This window comes from Eurosta solidaginis, chromosome 3, assembly GCF_040869045.1.
Source record: "Eurosta solidaginis isolate ZX-2024a chromosome 3, ASM4086904v1, whole genome shotgun sequence".
NCBI lineage: Eukaryota > Metazoa > Arthropoda > Insecta > Diptera > Tephritidae > Eurosta > Eurosta solidaginis.
This window is the reverse complement of record NC_090321.1, coordinates 145748188-145775466: the sequence shown is the minus strand read 5'-3', so window position 1 is coordinate 145775466 and position 27279 is coordinate 145748188. Positions and strand designations below refer to the sequence as shown.

Sequence of the window (27279 nt, the reverse complement as noted above, 5' to 3'; positions counted from 1 at the left end):
TAAGGGGGATAAGAAGAGACGAGCAAAGGTATCGGATATAGTACCAGGAGATAAAGTACTGCTACGTAATATGGTCCTCCCGCATAAGCTGACACCAACTTTTGACACAACCGAATACTAAGTCTTAGAGACAAACGGGAACGAAGTCATCGTAAGGAGCTGTGAGAAGACCGTTCGGAGAAATATAAGTCACGTAAAAAGTACCAATTGCTTTCACTACAGTGGATGAAACCGATTCTTCGACACCACCTCCAGAAAAATTGCTCGAAACTGAGCTTCCAATAAACCCAAACTCGACGTCACCACCTTGTGCAACACTTCAGTCTAATTGTACCGAAACGGAAAATTCTAGGTTCAAACCTCACTACGAAGCTCAGAGACCAGACACTCAACCTAAGCTTTGTTTGAAGCTGCAAAATAAGGGAGGAATGTGGAGACCTGCATCGGAGCAAAACTAATATTCATGGTAACCCTGGTGTGGAATATAATATGTTGATATATATATAGTATTGTATTGTATCGTATTGTACTGTCTTGGAGTGCGTGTGTGGAAGACACATATAAATATATATATATATATAATTTGTGTGTTCTTATTTAATACTAAAGGCTAGGTTGTTACACAAACCATTGGCAAACCACGAACCAAAATGAGAGTGCTTCATTTGGAAAGGCTGGCAGCGTTTGGATCCAGAGATTTGTCTGATCGGGACGATAACACTTAGGTGGAAGGCAGTGTGACGAATATTAGCAACACTAAGGGATACTATCATCTCTAAGCCGATACTGAGCAGCGACTTGTATGCACGTAACCAAATTAATCATTATGTCTACACATATGTCCATACAAGCAGCGGAGAGCAACGCACGAACACATACATATATCTGAGATACTTCCAAAAGTAGGCTATAATTTGTGCAACTATCACTCACATATACACGCGCATACGAGACGCTATACACGTGCATCTGTAGTTATAATTTTATAGCTAGTAAATAAGTAAATTCTGGAAACGCCTAGAAGTATGGAACGAGGAAATCGAAGAGTAAAAAAGAGCGCAATGTGAGCAATAAGAATGAGCTTGATTTAAGCACGCTATCTGTCGAGAAGTAGTAGTGCTATTGTGAAGTACTTTAATAAAGGCCATTTTGCATTATTGAATAGTAGAGTTATTTATTCAACAGTTTAGTGATTCGAACGTTAGTAGAAGGTTGCAAATAAGCGGAATTTGCACTAAATTCGTTACCATTTCTGCCCCCTTTTTTACGGCTAGAAGCCTCAAACTTCATAAAAAAATTACGCTTACGTCATATAATGTTGAAATAAGTGATTCGTGGTCATAGTTTTTACATGCAGACCACAAAAAACGTTAACCTTTGCATCCTCACACAAATTACCTACCTATTTTTACTCAGTTGAGCAGAGCTCACAGATTGTAATAACTTTGATTGGATAACGGTTGGTTGTACAGGTATATAGGAATCGAGATAGATATAGACTTCCATATATCAAAATCATCAGTATCGAAAAAAAATTTGATTGAGCCATGTCCGTCGGTCCGTTAACACGATAACTTGAATAAATTTTGATGAAATTTGGTATGTAGGTTCCTGGGCGCTCATCTCAGATCGCTATTTAAAATGAACGAAATCGGACTATAACTACGCCCACTCTTTCGATATCGAAAATTTCTAAAAACACAAAAAGTGCGATAATTCATTACCAAAGACGGATAAAGCTATGAAACTTGGTAGGTGAGTTGAACTTATGACGCAAATTATAAAATTAGTAAAATTTTGGACAATGGGCGTGGCACCGCCCACTTTCAAAAGAAGGTAATTTAAAAGTTTTCCAAGCTGTAATTTGGCAGTTGTTGAAGATATCATGATGAAATTTGGCAGGAATGTTACTCCTATTACTGTATGTATGCTTAATAGAAATTAGTAAAATCGGAGAACGACCACGCTCAATTAAAAAAAGTTTTTTTAAATAAAATTTTAACAAAAAATTTAATATCTTTACAGTATATAAGTAAATTATGTCAACATTCAACTCCAGTAATTATATGGTGCAACAAAATACAAAAATAAAAGAAAATTTCGAAATGGGCGTGGCTCCGCCCTTTTTCATTTAATTTGTCTAGGATACTTTTAATGCCATAAGTCGAACAAAAATTTACCAATCCTTGTGAAATTTGGTAGAGGCTTAGATTCTAGGACGATAGCTATTTTCTGTGAAAAAGGGCGGAATCGGTTGAAGCCACGCCCAGTTTTTATGCAGAGTTGACCGTCTGTCCTTCCGCTCGGCCGTTAGCACGATAACTTGAGCAAAAATCGATATATCTTTACTAAAGTCAGTTCACGTACTTATCTGAACTCACTTTGTATTGGTGTAAAAAATGGCCGAAATCCGACTATGACCACGCCCACTTTTTCGATTTCGAAAATTACGAAAAATTAAAAAAATGCCATAATTCTATACCAAATACGAAGAAAGGGATGAAACATGGTAATTGGATTGGTTTATTGACGCAAAATATAACTTTAGAAAAAAACTTTGTAAAATGGGTGTGACACCTACCATATTAAGTAGAAGAAAATGAAAAAGTTCTGCAGGGCGAAAACAAAAGCCCTTGGAATCATGGCAGGAATACTGTTCGTGGTATTACATCTATAAGTAAATTAGCGGTACCCGACAGATGATGTTCTGGGTCACCCTGGTCCACATTTTGGTCGATATCTCGAAAACGCCTTCACATATACAACTAAGGGCTACTCCCTTATAAAACCCTCGTTAATACCTTTAATTTGATACCCACATCGTACAAACACATTATATAGTCATCACCCCTGGTACACCTTTATGGCGATATTTGGAAAGGCGTCCACCTATAGATCTAAGGCCACTTCCTTTTAAAATACTCATTATCACCTTTCGTTTGATACCCATATCGTACAAACACATTATGGAGTCACCCCTGGCCCACCTTTATAACGATATCTCGAAAAGGCGTGCACCTATAGAACTAGGGCCCACTCCCTTTTAAAATACTCATTAACACCTTTCAATTGATACCCATATCGTACAAACAAATTCTAGAGTCACCCCTGGTTCACCTTTATGGTGATATCTCGAATAGGCGTCCGCCTATAGAACTAAGGCCCACTCCCTTTTAAAATACTCATTAACACCTTTCATTTGATACCCATTTCGTACAAACAAATTCTAGAGTCACCCCTGGTCCACCTTTATGGCGATATCTCGAAAAGGCGTCCACCTATAGAACTAAGGTCCACGCACTTTTAAAATACTCATTAACACCTTTCATTTGATACCCATATCGTAAAAACAAATTCTAGAGGCGTCCGCCTATAGAACTAAGGCCCACTCCCTTTTAAAATACTCATTAACACCTTTAATTTGATACCCATATCGTAAAAACAAATTCTAGAGTCACCCCTTCATCCCAGAGGAAATTTCCATCCCGAAAAACCACAATTTCGCAATAAACAGTAAAGGTATTGCAACACTTCTAGCAAAACAACAAACATTATGAAACTGCAAAAATCCCCAAATACGTCAAAAAATTTTGAGTGGAACTACTTTCTTTTTATACCATGCACACGATCGGCTATCTTCAGCGGGTTATAGAAAGACATACAGGATAAGATCACGATAATATTAATGCTGTTAAACGTTTGTAGGAAAAAATTTAAAGGAACACGACTCAAATTGTAAGAGAAGCACGGCCTAATTTCTCTTCGCATGAATATCGCGCCTTACATTAATTAGTTAATTTATTTTTTTAATATTGGCGTCAAAAGTCCAAATAAATATTGTGTGCTTATAATATTCGAGGTCAAAGGATGTAAAATATACTTCGTCGTAAATATCTCGCTCCCTACCTTGTAGGAAAGTCAATAACTAGTTATACCGACTTCTGGTTTATAACGTGCCAAATAAGATCTAGTTCGAAAAAAACTTTATTCTTTCTAGTTCTAAAATTGACCATTAAGGTTTTTATATATCCTATTTTATATGTACTTAATAAATATTCTATCTAAAAAAACTGATTAGCAGCTTCGACTTTGAGTATGGCTTCTTTCCTCAAATTACATTTATACAATAACAAGGAACTTACGCTTGAGTCAATTCATATTAAACATGCCTGAGTCCTTCAGAGGGCAATTTCTGGGAATCCGAAACATTGCATTGACATTAGAAATGGGTTTTGTTATATAATCTGTGGAGAAAGTACCAGTCCAAATATTTCGTGTTTTCGCCTGTATCAGAACTATCTTAAAGAAGGAGTAGGTATTTCCATTGCAGATATTTATGGAGTATTTCAGAAATATCGAAAAAAAGGATAAAATCTTATTACAAGCAACATGTGAATTTCGGTCGAGTTCGGAAACAACGAAATAGTACCAACAGGACAACCAGATCTAAACTGAAAATTTGTACCATAGATCGGAAATATCGAAAAAGGGCCAATAAAGAAACTAGTTCTAAGGTGAAAATTGGTTTCTAGTTCATAACTACAGAAAAGGTTATGAAGCGGGGACAATTTTCACCGCATAGGAAATCGCATTGTTAAATTCGCCAGTTGAAAGCACGGAAAAGAAGTAGAGGGCGAACTAGTGGTGGTGCCGAAAGCACTAGAACGTAGCCCGCAAAAATGCCACTCAATCTTTACATCATCTTACATTATTGGGAAATGAAGCGAGTTTGCTAAACAAATTTGGAGTAGCATTAGAACTAGGGTATCCAGATCGTTCGGGACGGCTTTTTCAAATCTCCCGCCCCTTTTTACTCCCGAAGGAGGAATATCGAATATGTGGTAGAGAGGATGGGGGGGGGGGGGGGGGGGGTTAAGGGGCGATTGGCTTGTTTTTAAGCACAAGAGTAAAATAATACACGATACATAGCTTCAGTCAAATCTTCAGAGTACAAATCAAATTTAAATTTCAGTTAAATCTTTGCACCAAATTCATCCACATGGATCACATTGTTGTTGCATTTGCATGTTAAATTTCTATCCGTATCTGGCACACGCTTCATTGGAACGCTACAAGTGACTTATATTGCCACTAATACCGTACAAAAATTGCTGCGTATGCGTGAAAAAAGTTTAAACCCCAAGCAAACCTTGCGACGGTTTGGCCACAAATACAATATTGTACCTTTATACAAATTCGAATATAACTTGAGTTCACCTTATATGACGGCTATACTGAAAAACGGGGTAAAAGTTGCGTATGCACCACAGTCTGAAAGGACGCTCATATTGTTGTAACTGTAGTAGAGTAAATCTATACATATCTTAAAATCAAATGTATTTATAGCTTTAATTTATGTAAATAAACTGTTTACATTTATTTACCCATATTGGCAGCGAGAGCTTCAATGTCTTTAGGTTTCCTTTTTCGAGGTCTTCCCTTTTGTCGCGGAGCTTGTGTAAGTCCTGAGATAACATGTGAAGTGGGCACAAATATGCCACTAGGAACAATACGTGTGGGATCTGAGTGAGGACTGGACGACTCATTTTGTGGCGAACCAAAGTCGGTGCAGAACTGGAAAGGACCACCAAGCCTAGATGATACCGAATCTCCTTCACGAGCGATACTATAATGTGTTCTGTATGAAATTGAAGTAATTTAAAAAATTATGTGCGTCACGATTTAATATGAGTTTACCTGCAATATATTAGGGCATCGATAATTCCAAATTGATCGCCTTTGGTAAGAGGTGCATTACAAATCGTACAACAGAAACAGTTAACGTGAAACACCAAATTTCTGGCCCGCATTACCAACTCTGTTGCACTAATTGATGCTCGACACTTAGAGCATCGTCTAGTGCCAAAGAAACTGGAAAATAAATTAAAAACTTGTAAAATACTTGTGCTATTTACATATATGTATCTACATTAGAGAGTATAATATAGAAAAAACTAAACGTTGACGTAAAGATGACCCGTCGAAGTGTTCAGTAAATAGATGCCATCCGTTTGCTTTGCCTGAAGATGTGTATCATCCTGCTCTTGTTTTGCATTTCGGGTCTCACAATCTTCCTGACATAGGTCAAAAGTCGCGTATGAGACTCCTCGCCGGTTTCTATTCAGGAAAGCCAATTGGTCCGAGCATAAGCCTGAATACATCGGGGATATTGAAGTGAGAGTATTGTTCACAAATGCATACCTTTATCGAACACCTCGACAGCTACATCAACTGCTTGGTGCACGAAAGAACTCAATCGTCTAAAAAACCAAAAGACGCGTTCTTCATGCGAAACGAACTATCTGACACAGGAATTGCCTATACTGCTTACTCAATTTTACGTCACTAATATAACACCTTAAACATAAGTTGCTAAAAAGAGTATATTAGTAGGATTAGGAGTGAAACTTTTTGTAAACCAAAGGCGTTTTAAAGTTGCGTTAACTCGAAAAGAAGGACTAAAGGGTTTCCTTCTACAATGAAGTTTAACGATCATAGTTGGACGACAATAGTTCCACTTATTAGTGCTGAGGATGTTCTTTGGTATCTGGAAAATTTTAAAATATCTTCCTCTGGTGGACCTGATCAAATTCCGTCAGTTGTGCTAAAAACTTGTGCACAATACCTATATCGACCACATTCTGGTTTGTTGAATGCCTTCCTGAAGCAAGGGATTCTTCCTATGAAGTGGTAAATAAATAAATAAATAAATGTAAGGCGCGATAACCTCCGAAGAGATTTTAGGCCGAGCTTCTCTTCCAATTTGCGTCGTGCCCCTTTTTAATGTTTCTTAAAAATTGGCGGGACGAGACCTACATGTTTTATGCCGACTACGAACGGCATCTGCAAGGCAGATGAGTTTTCACTGAGAGATTTTCATGGCAGAAATACACCCGGAGTGCTTGCAAAACACTGCCAAGGGGCGACCCCGCTTAGAAAAATTGTATTCTAATTGAAAAGCCTTGTTTCTAAAATTTGTATGTTGCTTTGCCCAGGGCGTGAACCCACGATCTTCGCTGTGGAAGGCGGAGCACGCTACTATCACACTACGGCGGCCGCATGAAGTGGAAAGAGTCATTTATAATACCTCTCTATAATAGTGGAAGCAGATCATTTGTCACAAATTACAGAGGCATAGCTAAACTCAATGCTATTCCCAAGCTGTTCGAAGCGATTGTCACAAAGCAACTAGCGTTTAGTGTATCTTAGGCTATTAACTTTTCACAACATGGCTTTTGTAAGGGTAAGTCGAAAACAGTGTAGTGAGCTGTACGAGCTTTATGCAGACATCAACATAGTCCAGCGAATTAGAACGTAGCGGCTACGCCAGCTAGGCCATGTTATGCGAATAAAAGATGACGCTCCGGCTAAAAAAGTATTTTTATCGGAACCTGCCTATGGAAGTAGGTGGAGAACGATTTGAACTCCCTTGGTGTGACCAATTGGCGCTAGTTGGTAGAGCGAAGAAGCGACTGGCGCGCCTTGTTGGACGGTCATAACCGTTTAAACGGTTAAGCGCCAATTAAAAAAGGAAGTAAACAGTGTCTAACTTACTTTAGTTCACGACCCTTGCATCCATTGGCTTTAAATCTAACTGCGTAATTGATTTTTTTTACACAGATTTCAGTAAGAAGTTTGATAGTCTCCCATTCTCTACTCTTATACAAACTCGACCGGTTAGGCTTTCCACCTTTTTTTATCTCTTGGGTTTTTTCTTTGTTTGAATGAACGTATTATATTTAACATCTGTTGCTTTCAATTTATCAAGGTAACTTCTAGTGTTCCACAGGGTAGGTATCTTGGCCCAGTGTTATTTCTACTGTTCATTAATTACCTACAAATGTTTTGAATTACTGTAAGCCGTTGATTTATGTGGATGACGTCAAACTTATTATGCCTATCTGCTCACCAGAGGATAGAGCACTACTTCAGTCGGATCTCAACAGCCTAGTTGTATGGTGTAATGAAAACCTTCCAATCCCACCAGTATGTGATTACAGATTATGTTATTAAGTAAGTCACCAGCTTCATTGGCCTAGGTGTTACAAAGGACCCTAAGTTTGCGTTAATAGGACTAAAGGTACTTTGGCGATCGTTAAAGGTGGTCTAAGGATTTCAATGATCCGCACGTTACTAAAACTCTTTTTTTTTTATATCATTGGTGATAATCAGTAGCCCACGTTATCAGATTCATTCACAATTTTTGCGTTGAAACACTTGTCATGAGATGCCGGTTAAAACTATTGCAGTTGCCTACGTTAGCGAGCCGTAGAAAGATGCTTGGTGTCTTATTTATAGTAAAACTCCTAAGAGGGATGATAGCTAGCCGATTTTTGCTTGGCGAAATGAAGTTCAATGTACCAGCCAGACCGTCACAATATTTTCAAAAACTGCATATAATTACATGCAGATCGAACTTTGAAATGCATGACCCACTTCTCCCTGACGACTTGAAATACGTGTTCTTCCTAGCTGCGAAAAAATTCAACATAAAAAGTCCCGCTATTTAAAATCAGCGAAATATAGCAGAGTAAATACTGTATGATTTCATGGAATTGGAAACAAAAACTGATGAGCGTGAATAGTAAATTGGCAGAAGTAATCCAACAATATCAAGTGCGCTGAAAAGGATGCAACATTTAGTACCATGTAGTCACAAGCATACAAGCCTAACTCACATACATTTGCAACCGCCTAAAGGGCCCATTACTGATACTTAACATAGACTTGACTTGACTTGGCGTAAACTTGGCAACTTAGCCCCGATTATACTCTACATAGCGCATAAAATCTGCCATCATAATCAATAAATGGCCATTTGTATGACAAAATGTCAAAATGAAGTGGAAAAAAACAAATGGCATCGCAAAATTTAAACGTCACTTAGAACTTACATAGAAAATCAAAATTCAACAGACTTCTAAGTCAAGTTAAGTGCCAGTTCTCAAGTCTTGCTTGTAGACTTAACTATGCTAAGTATACGTAATGGGCCCTTAAGTCATAAGTACATAAATGTATGCGAGTTTGGTGTAATTGCTTGTGACCACGTGAGTTAGGTGTTATTGTTTCTGACAGACACGTTACTAAATGTTGCATGCTTTTCAGCGCACTTGATATAATGCATATGCTGCTACAGTAGCAGTGCATTAGCTAAAATCCCTTCAAAAATGTGGTTAGTCTAGGCTGAATCCGGGAGGAGTCGCAACCCTCCCAAAAATGCGCCTTGTATAGCATGAATCCGGAATGAGTCGCAGCAGCATGCGACTATAGCCAGTTCTGAACTCTTTATATGGGTTGGAGCTGTCCCTTTTGTAAGAGCATGTCCTATGGAGAGACTCATTGTATCTGTTTTTGCCTGAACGGGTAGTGTCGCATATTGCTTTTATTTTAAAAAATTGGCACGCAAAAAATTTAAAAGGGAATATATTATAATTTACATATGTATATATTTTTAAATAAATACTATAATGCAAAAAGATTTTATTTTTGGAAAAAGGATCTGTCCGAAAATACCCGTAGGGGTTCAAAGAGAGCGTGTCGAACAATTCCCAAAGAAGTACGAAGAGGAAGTATAGAACAGTACAAAAAGAATATGTCCGACAGTACACGTAGGTGTATAAAGAGAACCAAATTGTAGAAAACGCTTTACAATTGACTTAACTCTTCACTGATACTGAAAAATTGCTTTTTCGCGAAATTCATATTGTGGCGAATTTCACATCACTAAATAAATGCACAACAACAAAATTATTAAAGCAAGATACATAAACACATTAATCATCATTTACCCACATACATACAAGGCAACGAAGAGAGATACTCACAAACGCATGTCATCATCAGCCGAAGTAGTACTCACACATACACACGCATATGGATACAAACTACAAATATACATGAATATAGTTGGTAACCAAGCATGAAGTTCGCGACGTCACTAGACCTTAGGAGAAATAGGTGTACGAGGCAACAGAGAGTAAAAAAGCAGCGAAAGCTGAGTAGTCAGTAATCACTTTGATTTAAACACGCTATTGGTTATGAAGTATAAGTGTTATTGTGAAGTAATCTCAAAATAGGCTAATAAAGACCATTTTGTATTAATGAATATTAGAGTTATTTATTCAACAGTTTAGCGATTCGAACGTTAGCAGAAGGTTTGGAATAAGCGGATGGGAAATTCCGCTTTGTTACAATTGGTGTCAGAAGAGGGATTGTTGAATAAATTCCGAAGATTTCGAATACAACTTGGACATGGCAAAGTTAAGTGAATTAGGGATCCAGCAATTGAAAAAGGAGTTGGAGAACCGTGGATTGAATACAACCCGCAATAAGATCGAACTTCAAGCACGGCTGCGAGAGGTAATGGGGTCGGAAGGAATTAATGTGGACGATGATGTGTTTCATCCAGATGAGGACGAGACAAAAACAAAAAATGAAGGGAAAAACGATACATCGCAGACAGTTACGAGCACAGACTTGAACAAGATTGGCTGCAAGATCTGCTCAAACATCGACAGTGTCATCTCAACTGGAGGAATAAAAGACAAATATAACATCCAAACTGGTAGGACAGAATACTTATATCGCATCCCAACTGGAATCGCAGGGACACGTATAACATCAAAGATGGAAACACAACTAAAAGAACAAGATGCACACACAACAGTACAACTCGAAGCGCATATGGACGAAAAAATAACGCAGTTTGAGGAAAAAATGGAGGCCGAGGTGGATGCTTTGAGAGGTCGTCTACAGGAGTTGCAACTAAATAGCCCAACTGTTTCAGCAAGCAATACGAAGGTAAAAACTCCATCTTTTGAGGGTTCTGTTCCTTTCCAGGTATTTAAACTCCAGTTTGATAAGACCGCAACAGTGAAATGGAATGATAAAGGGATCACAACAGAAAAATGCCGGAGTTATAAAATGTTTCAAGTGCGGCAACCCAGGACACATTGCACGTCATTGCAGCACCGGCCCCAATAGTTCCAATAATGTGGGTGGGCCGTAAACGCAGAGCTGAAGGAGATGAGCAAATCTCCAAGTACACTCAATCGTTAAACTAAAGCAAGTCAGCCGCAAGGGGCGACAGCTGACTCCCTCAATTGAATGCCCCATAATCTTTATCTCGCAAATTGGAAGAAGGTCAAACAATCTTACTGTCGGAGGACATGTTAACGGAAAGGAACGTTTACTGATACGGGTGCATCTCATTCCATCATTCGAGCAGATTTAGCCAACAAGAAGATAAGACCCTTGCATGGAGCAAGATTGCGTCCACCCACTGGAGAAGACACCACTGTTCTAGGAGAAGTAGCATGTGAAGTCGCAATTGGGAACCTCACGGTGGTACACAATTTTATAGTGGTAGAGATTGTTGATGAAATCATATTTGGAGTGGAATTCTTAATAGACCAAGGCATCAAAATCGATATGCAAAGCAAGACGACGCGATATAAGAACATGGATGTGCCACTTAATTTCGACTACGAGAGAGGCTACAGCAGTAAACGAGTGCTGGTGGAAGAGAGTCAGCAAATACCACCAAAATCAGAAGCAGTCATCTGGGGAAAGGTTGATGGAGATTGTGGGACAAACAAATTGTGGGTTGTCGAAGCAGCAAACAAATCAGCACCGAATGTCATTGTAGGAAAACCCTTGGCTATGACAAAACAAGATGGACGTATTCCGGTAAGAGTACTCAATGAGTTCAAGTCACCACTCAAACTGACCAAAGGAGCTATATTGGGAAGGTGCCTAGAGGCTGAAATAGTTATTAACTGTGAACAGCTCCAGGAAAACGTTTCAACTAGCAAGATTAATCTTTCAAATGACATTACGGCATGGACGGAGGGGCTAGAGGAAGACTATCAGAATAAGGCAAAACAGCTGATCGTAAAGTACGCAAACATATTTGACCAAGATGGCTCCAAACCAGGCCGCACCAACGTTGTGAAACATCAAATTGACACTGGAGATGCGAGGCTGATCCGTCAAGCTCCTCGTAGTGTTCAACTGTCGAAGCGGGAAGTGGTGAGTCAAATCATGCAAGAAATGAGCGACAGCGGCGTAATCGAACCATAAGCTAGTCCATGGAGTTCACCGGTAGTACTGGTGAAGAAGAAGGCCGGCAGTCGGTTCTATGTACCGGAGCGACTCGGGATTTTTCCCGACTAAGGACTGTCATTTCAGTGTGACCCCATTTAATTTGTTGCGTCCCTCCCACAAATTGTCATCCTCCCAGCAGCTCCTTGCAGCAGGACTGCTCCATATTCTCCTACTCCGGGAAGGCATCGTTCCAAACCGGGTCCGTCTCCTGACCCCGGTCCTGAGAAATGGTTTTGCTGCATCTGCCGGAAAAGAATCTTTTTAGGACGGCCATACTCTGTTCAGTGTGTCTCGTGTAAGGGATGGTTGCATCGGACAGGCTGTTCTGGGCTTGATCCCAAAACCCGACGTCCACGTAACTTTTATAAATCTTTTGTGGCTCCTTGCTGCTCACGCCCAAGGGCGTCCCGTAGTCTAGGCCTAAGCGCCCCCCCCCCCCCCCCCCACTACCTTCCAGCAGCCCCACTGCTCAGCAAGCCACAACAAGTACCCGCTGCTGCTCGCGCCCCACGGCGCCAACAACTCTAACAGCTGCTACCACTCATAAATACTACCTTCGTAGTAGAGTCGGTAACAATGCTGAGCATCAGCCCTTGCCCCGCCTTCTCCACTCTTTTCCGGCAGCAATCGTGTAGGTCAGGGAAACAGACTCTTAGTCCCTACCTCCGTTTGCACCATTTGCCAGCACAGAATATATATGTTTGCGACATCCGCCCAATGCAGCTCCTGCCTTGGGTGGTGCCACTTTCCTAGATGTTATGGTCTCCGCGACGGCAACCCCCGCGCCATGTTGCCAGGTCGCAAACCCAAATCATCCGGTTACCCCAATGCTTGCCAAAGGACGCCCAGTCCCAGGGCCACAACAGCAATTGCGTCCTGGCCTTCCACAACCCAGGCGTATTCACCCGTAACTTACCCCCAGAGTGGCGGCGTCTGCCCTTATGCACTTCAGAATTCTGCAGTTAAACTGTAATGGACTAACTGGGAAGATTACGGAGATAGTCGATTTCATGAAGCGGCACAACATCCACATTGCTGCGATTCAAGAGACTAAACTCACAGCAAGATCTGCATTGCAGACCTGTTCTGGGTATAATGTCCACAGGAAAGACCGCGAGAGCGGAAATGGAGGCGGCCTCGCGTTTATCATACACCATTCTGTGCAATATTATATATTTGATCCTGGCATCGACCGCAGGGACAATGTATTAAACCGTCAAGGCCTATCTGTCCGGTCAGGCGATCCAAACCTAGAAATCATCAACATCTACATCCCTCCTGCCACCTGTTGCCCCAGTGGATACCGCCCTAATATCAGAGCCTTACTCACTGGCAACAATCGCATTATCTTAGGCGATTTCAATGCCCATCACGATCTATGGCACTCAAACTTGCGGGCGGACAGTAGGGGTGAGATGTTTGCGGATCAAATAGAAGAAACGACGTTCTGCACAATAAACGGAGACACCCCCACACGTATGGTAGGAAGTTGCCACAGTTCACCAGATGTCTCAATCGTGAGCGCAGAACTCGTAAACTGCGTCAACTGGCAGCCGATGGTAATATTGGCATCCGACCATCTGCCTATACATATTTCGCTCGAGCGTACCGCCGATTTCATCGTCACCGAAAAACGCATTTTCATAAACTTCAAAAAAGGAAAGTGGGAAGAATATAAATCTTTTACAGACAACCGCTTTGCTGCCCTCCCTATCCCGACTGATGCCCGCCAAGGGGAGCGTGCCTTCCGTAAGGTCATTGAATCCGCCTCGGCACGTTCCATTCCCGCCGGTAGAATTCCCGAAATCCGGCCCCACTTCCCGGCGGAGGCCGCAAATTAAGCGAGAGAACGTGACCTTAAAAGACAGCTTGATCCAGGCGACCCTCAAATAAGGCATATATACCAACGCATCAGATTGCTTGTGGACGAACACAAGCGGGCGAAATGGGAGGGGCACCTAAGAGGTTGTAACCTCTCTGTGGGTAAACTTTGGTCCACCGTAAAGTCCCTATCGAATCCGACTAAGCACAAAGACAAAGTTTCCATCGCCTTTGGCGACAAAATGCTGTCGTATGCGAAAAAATGCGCGAGCCCTTTCTGCCGACAATATATAATGCATCCTACGGTCGACAGAGATAGACGGAGAGCCAATAGACACGCACATAAACACAAATTCAGCGCGTCACCAATCACCATCACCGCTAAAGAGGTTGAGGACGCCATTGGTAGCGCTAAACCATCCAAAGCAGTGGGCCCAGGCGGCATAGCCATGCCGATGCTTAAAAGCCTAGGGAAAGAGGGTTTCAAATATTTAGCGCATGTCTTCAACCTGTCTCTTTCCACCTTTGTCATACCCGAGAAATGGAAAATGGCCAAGGTGGTCCCGCTACTAAAGCCTGGGAAACCAGCTAACATAGGAGAGTCATATCGTCCGATATCTCTCCTATCGCCAGTAGAAAAGACGCTTGAAACCATTTTGCTCCCTTATTTCCAAGCAAATTTGCAGCTAGCCTCTCATCAGCATGGCTTCAGAAAACTCCATAGCACTACCATCGCGCTAAATGCCATTAGCACCCAGATAAATTGCGGTTTAAATCAATACCCCCATCATAGAACAGTACTCGTAGCGCTAGACCTATCAAAATCTTTTGATACGGTCAACCATGGCTCGTTACTGCAAGACCTGGAAGGGTCTACCCTTACCCCATGTCTTAAAAGGTGGACCGCAAATTATCTGGGTGGTCGGCAGGCATCGGTGCAATTTAGAAACGAAACATCAAAACCAAGGAGAATTAAACAAGGGGTACCACAGGGTGGTGTCCTATCCCCACTTTTGTTTAATTTCTACATATCTAAACTACCTTTACCACCGGAAGGAGTCAAAATCGTTTCCTACGCCGATGACTGCACAATAATGGCCACAGGCCCAGCCCCAAAGATCGATGAGGTATGCAATAAAATAAACGGCTACCTCCCTGATCTCTCCAGTTTTTTCGCCTCGCGAAACCTGGCATTATCACCATGGACGTCCCAAATGTCGACCATTTTGAACATCCAAGTCGATGGCACTACGCTACCGACTGTCCTACACCCCAAAATCTTGGGTGTGACGTTTCATCAGGATCTACATTTTGGTGAGCACGCAGCCGCAATTGTTCCGAGAATTCAGAGCCGTAACAAAATCCTCAAATCCCTCGCTGACAGTACCTGGGGAAAAGATAAAGAAACGCTCATGACTACATACAAAGCAATTAGCCAGCCGATTACGTGCTACGCGTCACCCATATGGTCGCCAAGCCTAAAAATTACCCACTGGAAAAAGATACAGGCCTACCAAAATACTGCTCTCAGAATTGCCACGGGCTGTTTTCTTATGTCCCCAGAACACCATCTGCATAATGAGGCGAGAATACTCCCCATCAGGGAGAGAAATGAGATGCTGAACAAACAGTTCCTGTTGAATACCCAGAAACCTGAGCATCCCAACAGACATTTGATTGATGAACCAGCACCGCCTAGGGGCTTAAGGAGTCATCTCCGTAAGCATTTTGAGGAAATACGGCACCTGAGGACCCAGCCGTATGAAGCGAAAAAACACAAGCAGGTCCTTGGTGAATTTGATAAACAGCCGTCGGACCTTTATGTCGGGAATTGGCCGGTGAATACAGTACTTAAAGAAAAGTATCCAAAACTCGCGGAGGAGGAACGCATACTCCCCAGGGAAACGCGTGTCACTCCTGCTCAACTTCGTTCTGGATACTGTAACAGGTTAAACTCTTACTTATCCAGAATCAACCCCGACATACAAAATGCCTGCCCCGCTTGCAATGTGTCCCCACATGACACCAACCATCTCTTTAATTGTAATGTCGAACCAACGCCTCTAACACCCCGCAACGGCAAGTTTCCTTGGACTCCCGTTAGAGGATATTGATGACAATTTGTGATCGATCGCGGCTGTTAGGTGGGGCGAAGCATTGCTACAACAACAAGGATGGAAATATGATGTTTTGCGTTGACTACCGGAAATTGAATGACGTTACGAAAAAGGATACCCATTGCCAAGAATTAACGACACTCTGAACTCGCTATCTGGTACAAAATGGTTTTCCACACTGGACTGAAAAATTGACTACTGGTAAGTGGAAGTGAAGGAGGAAGACAAGGAGAAAAATGCCTTCAGTGTCGGAGATGGTCTTTGGCAATTTACAGTAATGCTCTTTGGAGTATGTAATGCACCAGCTACTTTTGAGAGACTCATGGATCAGGTACTGAAAGGACTACATTGGAAAACATGCTTATTGCACCTAGACGACATCATCGTATTTGGAAAGAACTTTGAAGAACATCTTAAAAACTTAGAGGAAGTTTTCCAGAGAATAGCTGGCGCTGGTCTGAAACTAAGCCCTAAAAAGTGTTCGCTGTTTAAAAATGAAGTAAGTTATTTGGGTCACAAGGTAACGACAGAGGGCATCTGCACTGTGAATGAAAAGATAGAGGCTGTAAAGGATTGGCTAAGACCACAGAAATTGCATGAATTAAGAAGTTTCCTTGGGCTGTGCACATATTACCGCCATTTGTACCAAACTTTTCCAGCGTAGCCATTAGCCTCCACGAGCTTACAAGAAAAAATAAAGCTTTTGTATGGAAGAAGGAGCAAGAAGTGGCTTTCCAAACATAGAAAGAGCGTTTGTGCACCGCCGCAATGTTGGAATATCCGATTCCAGGAGCAACGTTCATTCTAGATACAGATGAGAGCGGATATGCTGGTCGATGGACAGGAAAAGGTAGTTGCATATTACAGCCATTTAATTGGAAAACCAGAGAGGAAATATTGCGTTACACGAAGAGAGCTGTTGGCATTGGTAGAGTGCATTAAACATTTTCACAAGTACTTCTACGGGCAGCGATTCCGCGTCAGGACAGATCACGCAGCGTTGAAATGGCTCCTGCAGTTCCGTAATCTAGAACGTCAATTGGCACGGTAGATCGAGCGACTACAAAGCTATGACTTTTCCATTGAGCATCAGAAAGTAGTACGCATGGGAATGCCGATGGAATGTCACGAAGACCATGTAATTTGGAATGCAAACACTGTTCGAAAGCTGAGGCTAAGGAAGACATCATAGATGTCCGGCTTATAAATATAATGTGTTCGAGGATATGGAACAACTAAGGAAGTGTCAGCTACAGATCTGTCACATGTTATGCGAGGGCTCGAACGAAACGAAAAACGAAATAAAGAAGAGATGTCAGCAGATAGTCCTATTGCGAAGTCATATTGGGCACAGTGAAACAGATTAGAATTGATATCCGGTTGCTTGCATCGAGTATGGAAGAGTGAGGATGGTCAAAGTAAGATGAATTCCCGACGTTCTCAGTGAGCTACATAACGGTCCAAGTGGAGGTCATCTTGGAATTGCGAAGACGCTCGAGAACATAAGCAAAGATTCTATTGGGTTGGTTACCGTCAGTCGGTCACTGAGTGGATTGCCAACTGTGAAGTTTGCAGCAGAGCAAAAGGGCCCAAAACCCGAAGTCATGGCCAAATGAATCAGTATAACTCAGGTGCGCCATTTGAAAGGATCGCTATGGATGTCGCAGGTCCATTTCCTACTAGCAACTGCGGAAACAAATATGTATTGGTGGTTATAGATTATTTCAGCAAATGGCCAGGGGTATACCCAATCCCAAATCAAGAAGCGGAAACAGTAGCAGAAGTGTTCATATACAATTAAGTTGCATGATATTATGGAGTCACATTCTGACTAAGGGAGACATTTTGAGTTGAATCAGCTGTGTTCCAAGAAATGTGTAAAACATTGGGCATTCGAAAAACACGGACAAATGCATTGAATCCTCAGTACGACGGTGTGGTGGAACGATTCAATAGAACATTGGAGGAGCACTTAAGGAAAGTAGGGGACGAGTTCCATAAAGAGTTGGATACAGGCATACTATTATTCTTGATGGCTTACCGATCGGCAGTACATGAGACAACGGGCCAAACCCCCGCAAAAGTTATTTTTGGCAATGGCCTTCAACTGCCAGCTGATTTGAAGTTTTGGATAAATGCCGATGCGGAGAGAAATGACAAGAAATCCACTGGTGTCTTGGAGGAAGAGATGGGGGAAATACACGATCTTGTAAGACAACGAACCAAGATTATGAGTGAAAAGATGAAAGCCAGATATGATACAGCAATTAATTCGGAAGGTTTTCGGGAAGAAGATTTGGTGCTGCTATACAACCCACAACGAAAAAAAGGTTGTCACCGAAATTGTAGTGTAATTAGGAATGCCCATACAAAGTTGTGAAACGGAGTAATGATGTAGTGTAGCATTATGCATTACCCCTTTTTATGCCAATGAATTTCAGCATGTGCATCATGACCTCCTATGCGAATGCATTCTTATGCATATTTAAATACCGACCACACACAGTCATATTACACTCAGATTACAATGTTGACCCACATAAATTATGTTCACCCCAACACAGCGGGAGTTCAACGTCATATGAATGCCGACAACAACAAGCATATCCATCTGCATTTGTTTGTAAACCCTTGCTCAATGAGTCACACTGACAAGCACACGTGCCGGTCAGAATGCCCGATCGCCAGCGTCTGTTTATCAATGTGACGTCATAAGAAATATTTGCTGACTTGGCACATATGAAATAGAATGTAGATATTTCTAGTATGTAAGTATGTATATAATATTTTTAATATTATTGGAAGACCGTTTACTATAAGAGCGAAAGTATTTCAGTACGAAAGAAAATCATATTCTGACGCTCAACCTTAGCGTTTAATTTCAATTCATTATGGTAGTAGTTCATGGTGATCCTGCCAGTATAGATAAAAATTGGCACAACTGCTAAAAAAGATCTGACTGCCCAGAGAGCCAGACCATTTTTTTTTGAAGTTTATTAAAAACCGGATAAAGGACAACACAAAAAGAGATTGGAATTTTAACAAGTCACCACTTGCCTTTTCGTTCGGATTTTTTCACCAGAGGACCAATTAATAAAAAGGTAAATATTATGCATACAACGGAAAGGATTTGGTAATAGTTCATGGCAAAAACAGAACACTAAATATTGGCATTGATGACCAGCGAGCATGAAGAATTGGCATACAATTTGGCATTGAAACTTGGACATGATTTCATTGAAATTTGGACATGATTGGCGGAAAGCATTATAACATAACTATTTAAATATAGAATCAATTGAGCGGCCGTTACGGACGCTAAACCATTAGCAAAAACGAAAGTTTTTGCTTGGGAATTATTTTTTTTTAATTAGGACTAAATTAAATGAAAAATTGTATATATAAAAAAAAAAACTATACGATTTTTATTTAGACCAATTTGAAACTATATGGTTTGCTGGGTAGAGCTTTTATGATCGTTTTAAATAAGTGCACTTTGTTGTTTTTGTTTTCTTTGACGCGTTTCGACGCTTACTGCGTCATCCTCAGAAAGCTGTAACAAACAAAATTCACGAAGATAAAATGAAATACAAAAATCCGAAGAAATTCACCAAAAATACATCAGAGTAACATTTATCCCGGGTTTAACGGACAACCAAAATCTGCATAAAATAATGAAAATTAAAAATGTGAACTATGCACACAAGCCAAACTTCACTTTAAGAAATATTTTTACAAAAACAAAGGATCCAGTGGAAAAAGAGCAACAGAACAACGTAGTATATCAAATAAAATATAATGGCGAAGTGGGTGAAAAATGTGATCAATACTATATAGGCACAACAAAACGGCAACTGGGTATACGGTTAAATGAACACAGAACAGATGCGAAAAATAAGAAGATGACAACGGCTGTTGCACAGCACCTTACAAAGAGTAACCCTACAGCGGATTTTGACCATGCAAAAATATTAGACATAGGAAAAAGAGAAAAAACACGACTAACTTTAGAGAGCTTAAGAATACACCAAAAAATACACCTGGTTATGAATTTCAAAGAGGACGCTAACAATATAAGCAACATTTATACCACAGTTGTACAAAGAGCGAAGAGACAATCGCAAATCAGTGCTAGTTGATAATATGTAAATATGATTGTTTGTATTTATACTGTGATATTACAATTAGTTAAATAATCAATGTAAGTAACAATTGTCAAGATTGGATTTTCATGTTTATTGTTGGAAAAAAGTAGTTAATTTTTATATATTTGATATATTTTCAAATAAAACAGCTTTCTGAGGATGACGCAGTAAGCGTCTAAACGCGTCAAAGAATACAAAAACAACAAAGTACACTTATTTAAAACGACCATAAAGGCTCTACCCAGCAAACCATATAGTTTCAAATTGGTCTAAATAAAAATCGTAAAAGTACATAATCGGTGAGCAAATCCGAAATACTATTAATACCTAACCAACAATGAAACAGTTTTTTCGACACATAAAACTAAGATACAATGAGGAAACACAGTATACGATCAAACAATTTAACAAAAACTCGAACAAAATAGTTAAACAAAAGGGGAAACTGAAATTTTTGCTGAAGTGTAAAAACTATGGAATTACACCACCTACGCGGCAAGACAAAGGCATTACTACATTGTTTCCAACTTGATACTACACGTGCCAATTTGATAAAATAGAGGAATGTTTTCTACAAAAAATTTTAAAATTGGAAATAAAAGAAACAAATGTAACCATAAAAATAATAGAAAAAGATTTGAAACGCATCAAAGGCACATTAATAGCGGTACTCCGGGAAGAAGATTACAGTAATATCGTAGAGACACGAGATCAATTTATAAAACACATCGGCACTCACATGGAAAAAACTCATCAAAAAAAAGCTTCAAAGGCAAATATCTAGCAACATTCAAAAGTTTGGGATTCGATTCAATGAAGACTGGTTCATAAATACTACGAAAATCGAAATACCGCAAGAATACCGTTGGTTGCTTTCGCTAGGCACCAAATTCTCACTACCGGTTTCAAACAAAAATTTCTCACCATTGCAAGTTATCGCAGAACTGGAACAAGGAGTACAAGAAATCGAAGATGACAGAACTAAGGACAGTGTAAGAAGCCACATGGCTATGAAGATAAATAAATACCAGAGTAGGCGCAATAATAACGCAAAAGATGAACTTTTGATAAAAACTTTTGGGAACACAAAGGAGTTCATATCTAAATACAAAGATGAGATAGTTTTAACTCAGGCTGACAAAGGAAACAAGACAGTCTTGATGTACAAAAATATTTATGAGGAAAAAATGAACAAATTTGTAGATGACCGTAAAGTATACAAAAAGATACAGAAAGATTCCACACAGCAGCTTATGAGAAAGAACAACATAATTATAAATGAAATGTTTAAGCAAAACGAAATCGAGCTAAAACAAAAATTTCAATTATCTAGTGTTGCAGCCATCGCTCCTAGAATATACGGTCTTCCCAAAATACATAAGAAAAACATGCCCTTAAAGCCAATTGTGTCGTCGACAAAGGTACCATGCTACAACTTATCTAAGCATGGAGTTGTACTGAAGAATATAATATCTGAAGAATATAATATAAAAATTAATTTCAATTAAAAGAAAATCTTAAAAATATCCATATAGAAGTTGACGAAATTCTAATATCTTTTGATGTAGTTTCATTATTTATAAACATCCCAATACATTTAGCAATACAAACAATAATGAAAAAGTGGCCAGAGTTGGAAAAACACACAAAAATTTCAAAGAAACGTTTCCAGACTATACTCGAGTTTTGTCTAAGAGAAAATAATTATTTTATGTACAACTCGACTTTTTATCAGCAAATATACGGCATGCCCATGGGAAATCCCCTATCGCCAACCATAGCTGACATAGTTCTTGACAAAATACTTGACGACAGCATAGCTGAACTTAAAACCCATGACATATATATCAGATATATAAAAAAGTATGTAGATGATATATTCGCAATTATAAAGAGAGAGGACGCGGAAGACATCTTGAAAATATTGAATGCACAGCGTACTAAAATAAAATTTACAATGGAAATAGAACAATAAAATGAAATAGCCTTCCTAGACCTAAAAGTAATCGATAAAAATAGAAAATGTACAACGAAATGGTACACGAAAACCATTGAATCGGGGAGAATAATTAATTACCATTCGAACCATCCGTGGAAGCAAAAGTTAAACACAACGAAGAACCTAATTAGAAAATCAATATTACTCACTGGCCACGAGTTTATGCCAGAAAACAAACACAAGATTAAAAACATTTTGTACAAAAACAGCTATCCACACAAGCTTATTGATAAATTAAGAGAAAATATAACAAAAAAATTCGCGAAAATAAAAAGGAAGCACAAAAATCCGAAGAAATTCACAAAAAATACATCGGAGTAACATTTATCCCGGGTTTAACGGACAACCAAAATCTGCATAAAATAATGAAAATTAAAAATGTGAACTATGCGCACAAGCCAAACATCACTTTAAGAAATATTTTTACAAAAGCAAAGGATCCAGTGGAAAAAGAGCAACAGAACAACGTAGTATATCAAATCAAATGTAAGGGCAAAGTGGGTGAAAAATGTGACCAATACTATATAGGCACAACAAAACGGCAACTGGGTATACGGCTAAATGAACACAGAAAAGATTCGAAAAATAAGAAGATGACAACGGCTCTCGCACAGCACCTTACAAAGAGTAACCATACAGCGGATTTTAACCATGCACAAATATTAGACATAGAAAAAAGAGATAAAACACGACTAACTTTAGAGAGCTTAAGAATACAACAAAAAATACACCCGATTATGAATTTGAAAGAGGACGCTAACAATATAAGCAACATTTATACCGCAGTTGTACAAAGAGCGAAGAGGCAATCGCAAATCAGTGCTAGTTGATAATATGTAAATATGTTTGTTTGTATTTATACTGTGATATTACAATTATTTAAATAATCAAAGTAAGTAACAATTTTCAAGATTGAATTTTCATGTTTATTGTTGGAAAAAGTAGTTAATTTATATATATTTGATATATTTTCAAATAAAACAGTTTTCTGAGGATGACGCAGTAAGCGTCGAAACGCGTCAAAGAAAACAAAAACAACAAAATGCACTTATTTAAAACGACCATAAACGCTCTACCCAGCAAACCAAAAAAACTATATTTCTAAAATTTAAAGAATTTTTTTTTTACTTGAAGAAAAAAAACAAAAAGGGTTCAATTATTTTTTTGCTATGAAAGAAATAAAAACAAGAAGAATTCCACAGAGTTTTCAAAAAGTGTGAAAACACTATAAGAGAATTTATAAAAATCTCTGCGGAAATCCTTAAAAATCGTAACACTATTAAACAAGGTCCGACGCCAATTACTACAGAAGAGTATTGGCGACGGAACCAGTCTAGTAAAAAGGAAGAAATATTAACCCCAATAATCCGAAAAAGGAAACGGGGAGGTAAATTTGACTTCTAACACTTCAGATAGGCTAAAATTAAAAGAAAAAAGTAGAGACTTAAGAAATAAAAAATAATCAAAGAAAATTCTCATTACAAATGAAAAAAATTGTCAGTAAATTGGAATGCTAAGGTCTTCCTTATAAAAACCCTTTAAAGTTGGAATTTTTTTATTCACTGATGTCCGCCAAGATAGAAATGAACAAATGGGAACAAATTTATGGAGCGTTATCTGAGGAAGAAATTAAAGCAGAAAAAGCATACAAATGCATAAATAAAAATACTACCATAAAACCAGAAACAATATTAAAACATTTGAACACAGCCGTAGAAGCTCTAAATAACATAGGAAAGGTAATTAATTCGGTAAATAATATACTCACCAAAGAGCAACAAACAGAAGCTTACCAATTCTTTTCCTACGTACGAGATAAATTAGTATCTTCTTTAGCCAGGTACAAGGTAGAAATAAACATACCAACTATAGTAGAGGAAAAACTTCATATTGATTTTAACTCAGTTCTGACAGAACTCAACCGGAACCGCTCTCCAACACCATCGTGGAGTCACACTTCATCGGTGGAAGAAGTGTTAATATCACAATGGCCTAAACCGTGCTTCATCAGTGCTACCAGAGTTTGATGGTAAGCCTGAAAACTTGCATAGTTTCCTAGATGCTCTAGACGTCCTCAACCAAATCAAGGATAGTCACGAAGCCTTAGCAATAACCATGATAAAGACAAAGCTAAAAGGCATAGCAAGGAATTTCATAAGTAACGAAAACACAATTACACAAATAAAACAAAAACTAAGAACTGCAATAAAGGGAGAATTAGTAGAAGTTTTAAAAGCTAAACTCCTGAACATCCAACCACGCAGCAAAACTGCAAACCAGTATACTGCAGAAAGAGAGAAAATTACTAGATCATTAGAAGGAGGTTATATCTCGGACGGACTTAATCCAGACTTAGCAACGAGAAATTCGACACAAGCAGCAGTAAAGGCTGTGTGAAAACTGCTCGAATGATAAAGTAAAAATGATAATGCAAGCAGGAACGTTCACGACAATGAACGATGCAATTTCCAAATTTACAAATAACTGTACAGAAATTAAAGGCAGCTCAAATACTATTTTAAACATTCGTCAACAAAATCAATACCGGAGTAATTTCCGTGGAGGTTACAAAAGTATCAACTATGGAGGTTACCGAGGTAGGAAATTAAGATCCCAGCCAAGATACAACAACAACTTTAGATTAAATAACAATAATAATAATTCTCAAGGAAGATCGCAAAACCAAAATAATAATAGACCCTACAATCAGACACGCAACCAGGCACGTAATGTACACGGTTGCAACCAGCAGGAAAACCAGGAAACTCCACTTCAAAATCAGTAGATAGACAAATATGTGTACTAAATCTTAAAGAGTTATATATCTACAAAAACATCTTTAAATAACTCAATTTCAAATTTCTTAGTAGACACAGGAGCAGATATCTCCATCATTAAAAAGAATCAAATAGTTAATTATGCAAAAATAAATACAGAACAAATAACAGACTTAAAGGGCATTTTTCAGGGTATAACCAGTGCATTAGGCACAGTTAAAGCTGATTTAAAAGGTGATGACCTTCTAATTTACCATAAATTTCACGTCGTAGAAGACGATTTTCCAATGCCGTGCGATGGAATAATAGATTTGGACTTTATAAAGGAATATCATTGTATTCTAGATTATGGCAAAACAGGGGATAAATTAATCCTAAGACCATATTATTTTCCCCAAACAATCACAATGTATCTAACAAATTACCTGCTGTTAAAACAATTACGATCCCTGCTAGATCTGAAGTCATTCGACAAGTTACAGTAAATACCGATAATACAAATATCTTCATACCCCACCAACAATTATCTGACGGCATTTTCATATCAAACACAATTACAGATAAAGATCAAACTTTCGTTGGAATTATCAATACAACACATAAAAACACAACCATTCAAAATTACAAAATAACAAGTAAGGAAGGCTAATCTCGGGTGTAACCGAACATTACATACTCAGCTGCGAGCTTTGGAGACAAAATAAGGGAAAATCACCATAATCATAATCTAGGGTAACCCTGAAATGTGTTTGTATGACTTCGGTACCAAATGGAAGGTATTAAAGAGTGTTTTAAAAGGGAGTGGGTCATAGTTCTATAGGTGGACGCCATTTCGGGATATCGCCATAAAGGTGGACCAGGGGTGACTCTAGAATGTGTTTGTACGATATGAGTATCAAATGAAAGGTGTTAATGAGTATTTTAAAAGGGAGTGGGACTTAGTTCTATAGGTGGGCGCCTTTTCTAAATATCGCCATAAAGGTGAACCAGGGGTGACTTTAGAATGCGTTTGTACGATACGGGTATCAAATGAAAGGTGTTAATGAGTATTTTAAAAGGGAGTGCGCCATAGTTCTATAGGTGGACGCCATTTCGGGATATCGCCATAAAGGTGGACCAGGCGTGAGTCTAGAATGTGTTTGTACGATATGAGTATCAAACGAAAGGTGTTAATGAGTATTTTAAAAGGGAGTGGGACTTAGTTCTATAGGTGGGCGCCTTTTCTAGATATCACCATAAAGGTGAACCAGGGGTGACTCTAGAATGCGTTTGTACGATATGGGTTCACATGAATGGTGTTAATGAGTATTTTGAAAGGGAGTGGGCCTTAGTTCTATAGGTGGACGCCATTTCGGGATATCGCCATAAAGGCGGACCAGGGGTGACTTTAGAATGTGTTTGTAAGATATGAGTATCAAATGAAATGTGTTAATGAGTATTTTAACAGGGAGTGGCCCTTAGTTCTATAGCTTTTTCGAGATATCGCCATAAAGGTGAACCAGGGTGACTCTAGAATGCGTTTGTACGATATGGGTATCAAATGAAAGGTGTTAATGGGTATTTTAAAAGGGAGTGGGTCTTAGTTCTATAGGTGGATGCCTTTTCGAGACAACGCCATAAAGGTGGACCGGGGGTAACTCTAGAATGCACGTGTACGATATGGATATAAAATTAAAGGTATTAATGAGGGTTTTAAAAGGGAGTGGCCCGTAGTTGTATATGTGAAGGCGTTTTCGAGATATCGACCAAAATGTGGACCAGGGTGACCCAGAACATCATCTGTCGGGTACCGCTAATTTATTTATATATTGTTACGAATATTAGCAAAACTAAGGGGTGCTGCTATCTCTAAGCCGATTCTAAACAGTGATATCATGCACAACCATAGATCAATCATTATGTATCTACATAAACCACATATGTACCATGTAAGTATACGAGCAGCGGAGAATCAATGCACAAACACATGCGTATATCTTATCTGAATTGCTCACAAGAGAGGGCAATAATTTGTGCAAGTATTACTCAAATGAGAAGTTATAAACGTAGTTGTGGCTGGCGATTTTGTAGCTGAAACTAACTAGTAAGTTCTGGAATGACAAAGCCTGGAAGTATGCAATGAGAAATCAAAAACTATAAAAGGCGCGACAGTAGAGGCGAGGAGTGAGTTTCATTTGAGCTATCAATCAGTTTGGTTATTAAGCCAGCTAGTTGCAAAGTATAAGTGTTATTGTGAAGTACTTTAATAAAGGGCATTTTTCCATTATTCAATATCGGAGTTATTTATTCAACAGTTTAGTGATGCGAACTTAGCA

The 27279-nt window shown here is 39.2% G+C and overlaps 1 protein-coding gene across 26 annotated transcripts in view; it reads right to left on the bottom strand.

Annotated features, from left to right (window-relative positions):
* The window catches only part of ap (apterous), a 487556-nt gene that overhangs the window by 44249 nt on the left and 416028 nt on the right, over window positions 1-27279 (bottom strand). For all 26 annotated transcript variants that reach the window (XM_067773179.1, XM_067773192.1, XM_067773171.1 and 23 more), the window contains 2 exons: window positions 5698-5871; window positions 5385-5638 (listed from right to left, as the gene is read on the bottom strand). In XM_067773179.1, coding sequence (XP_067629280.1) covers window positions 5385-5638; window positions 5698-5871 — 428 coding nt within the window. The remainder of the gene's footprint in view (window positions 1-5384; window positions 5639-5697; window positions 5872-27279) is intronic.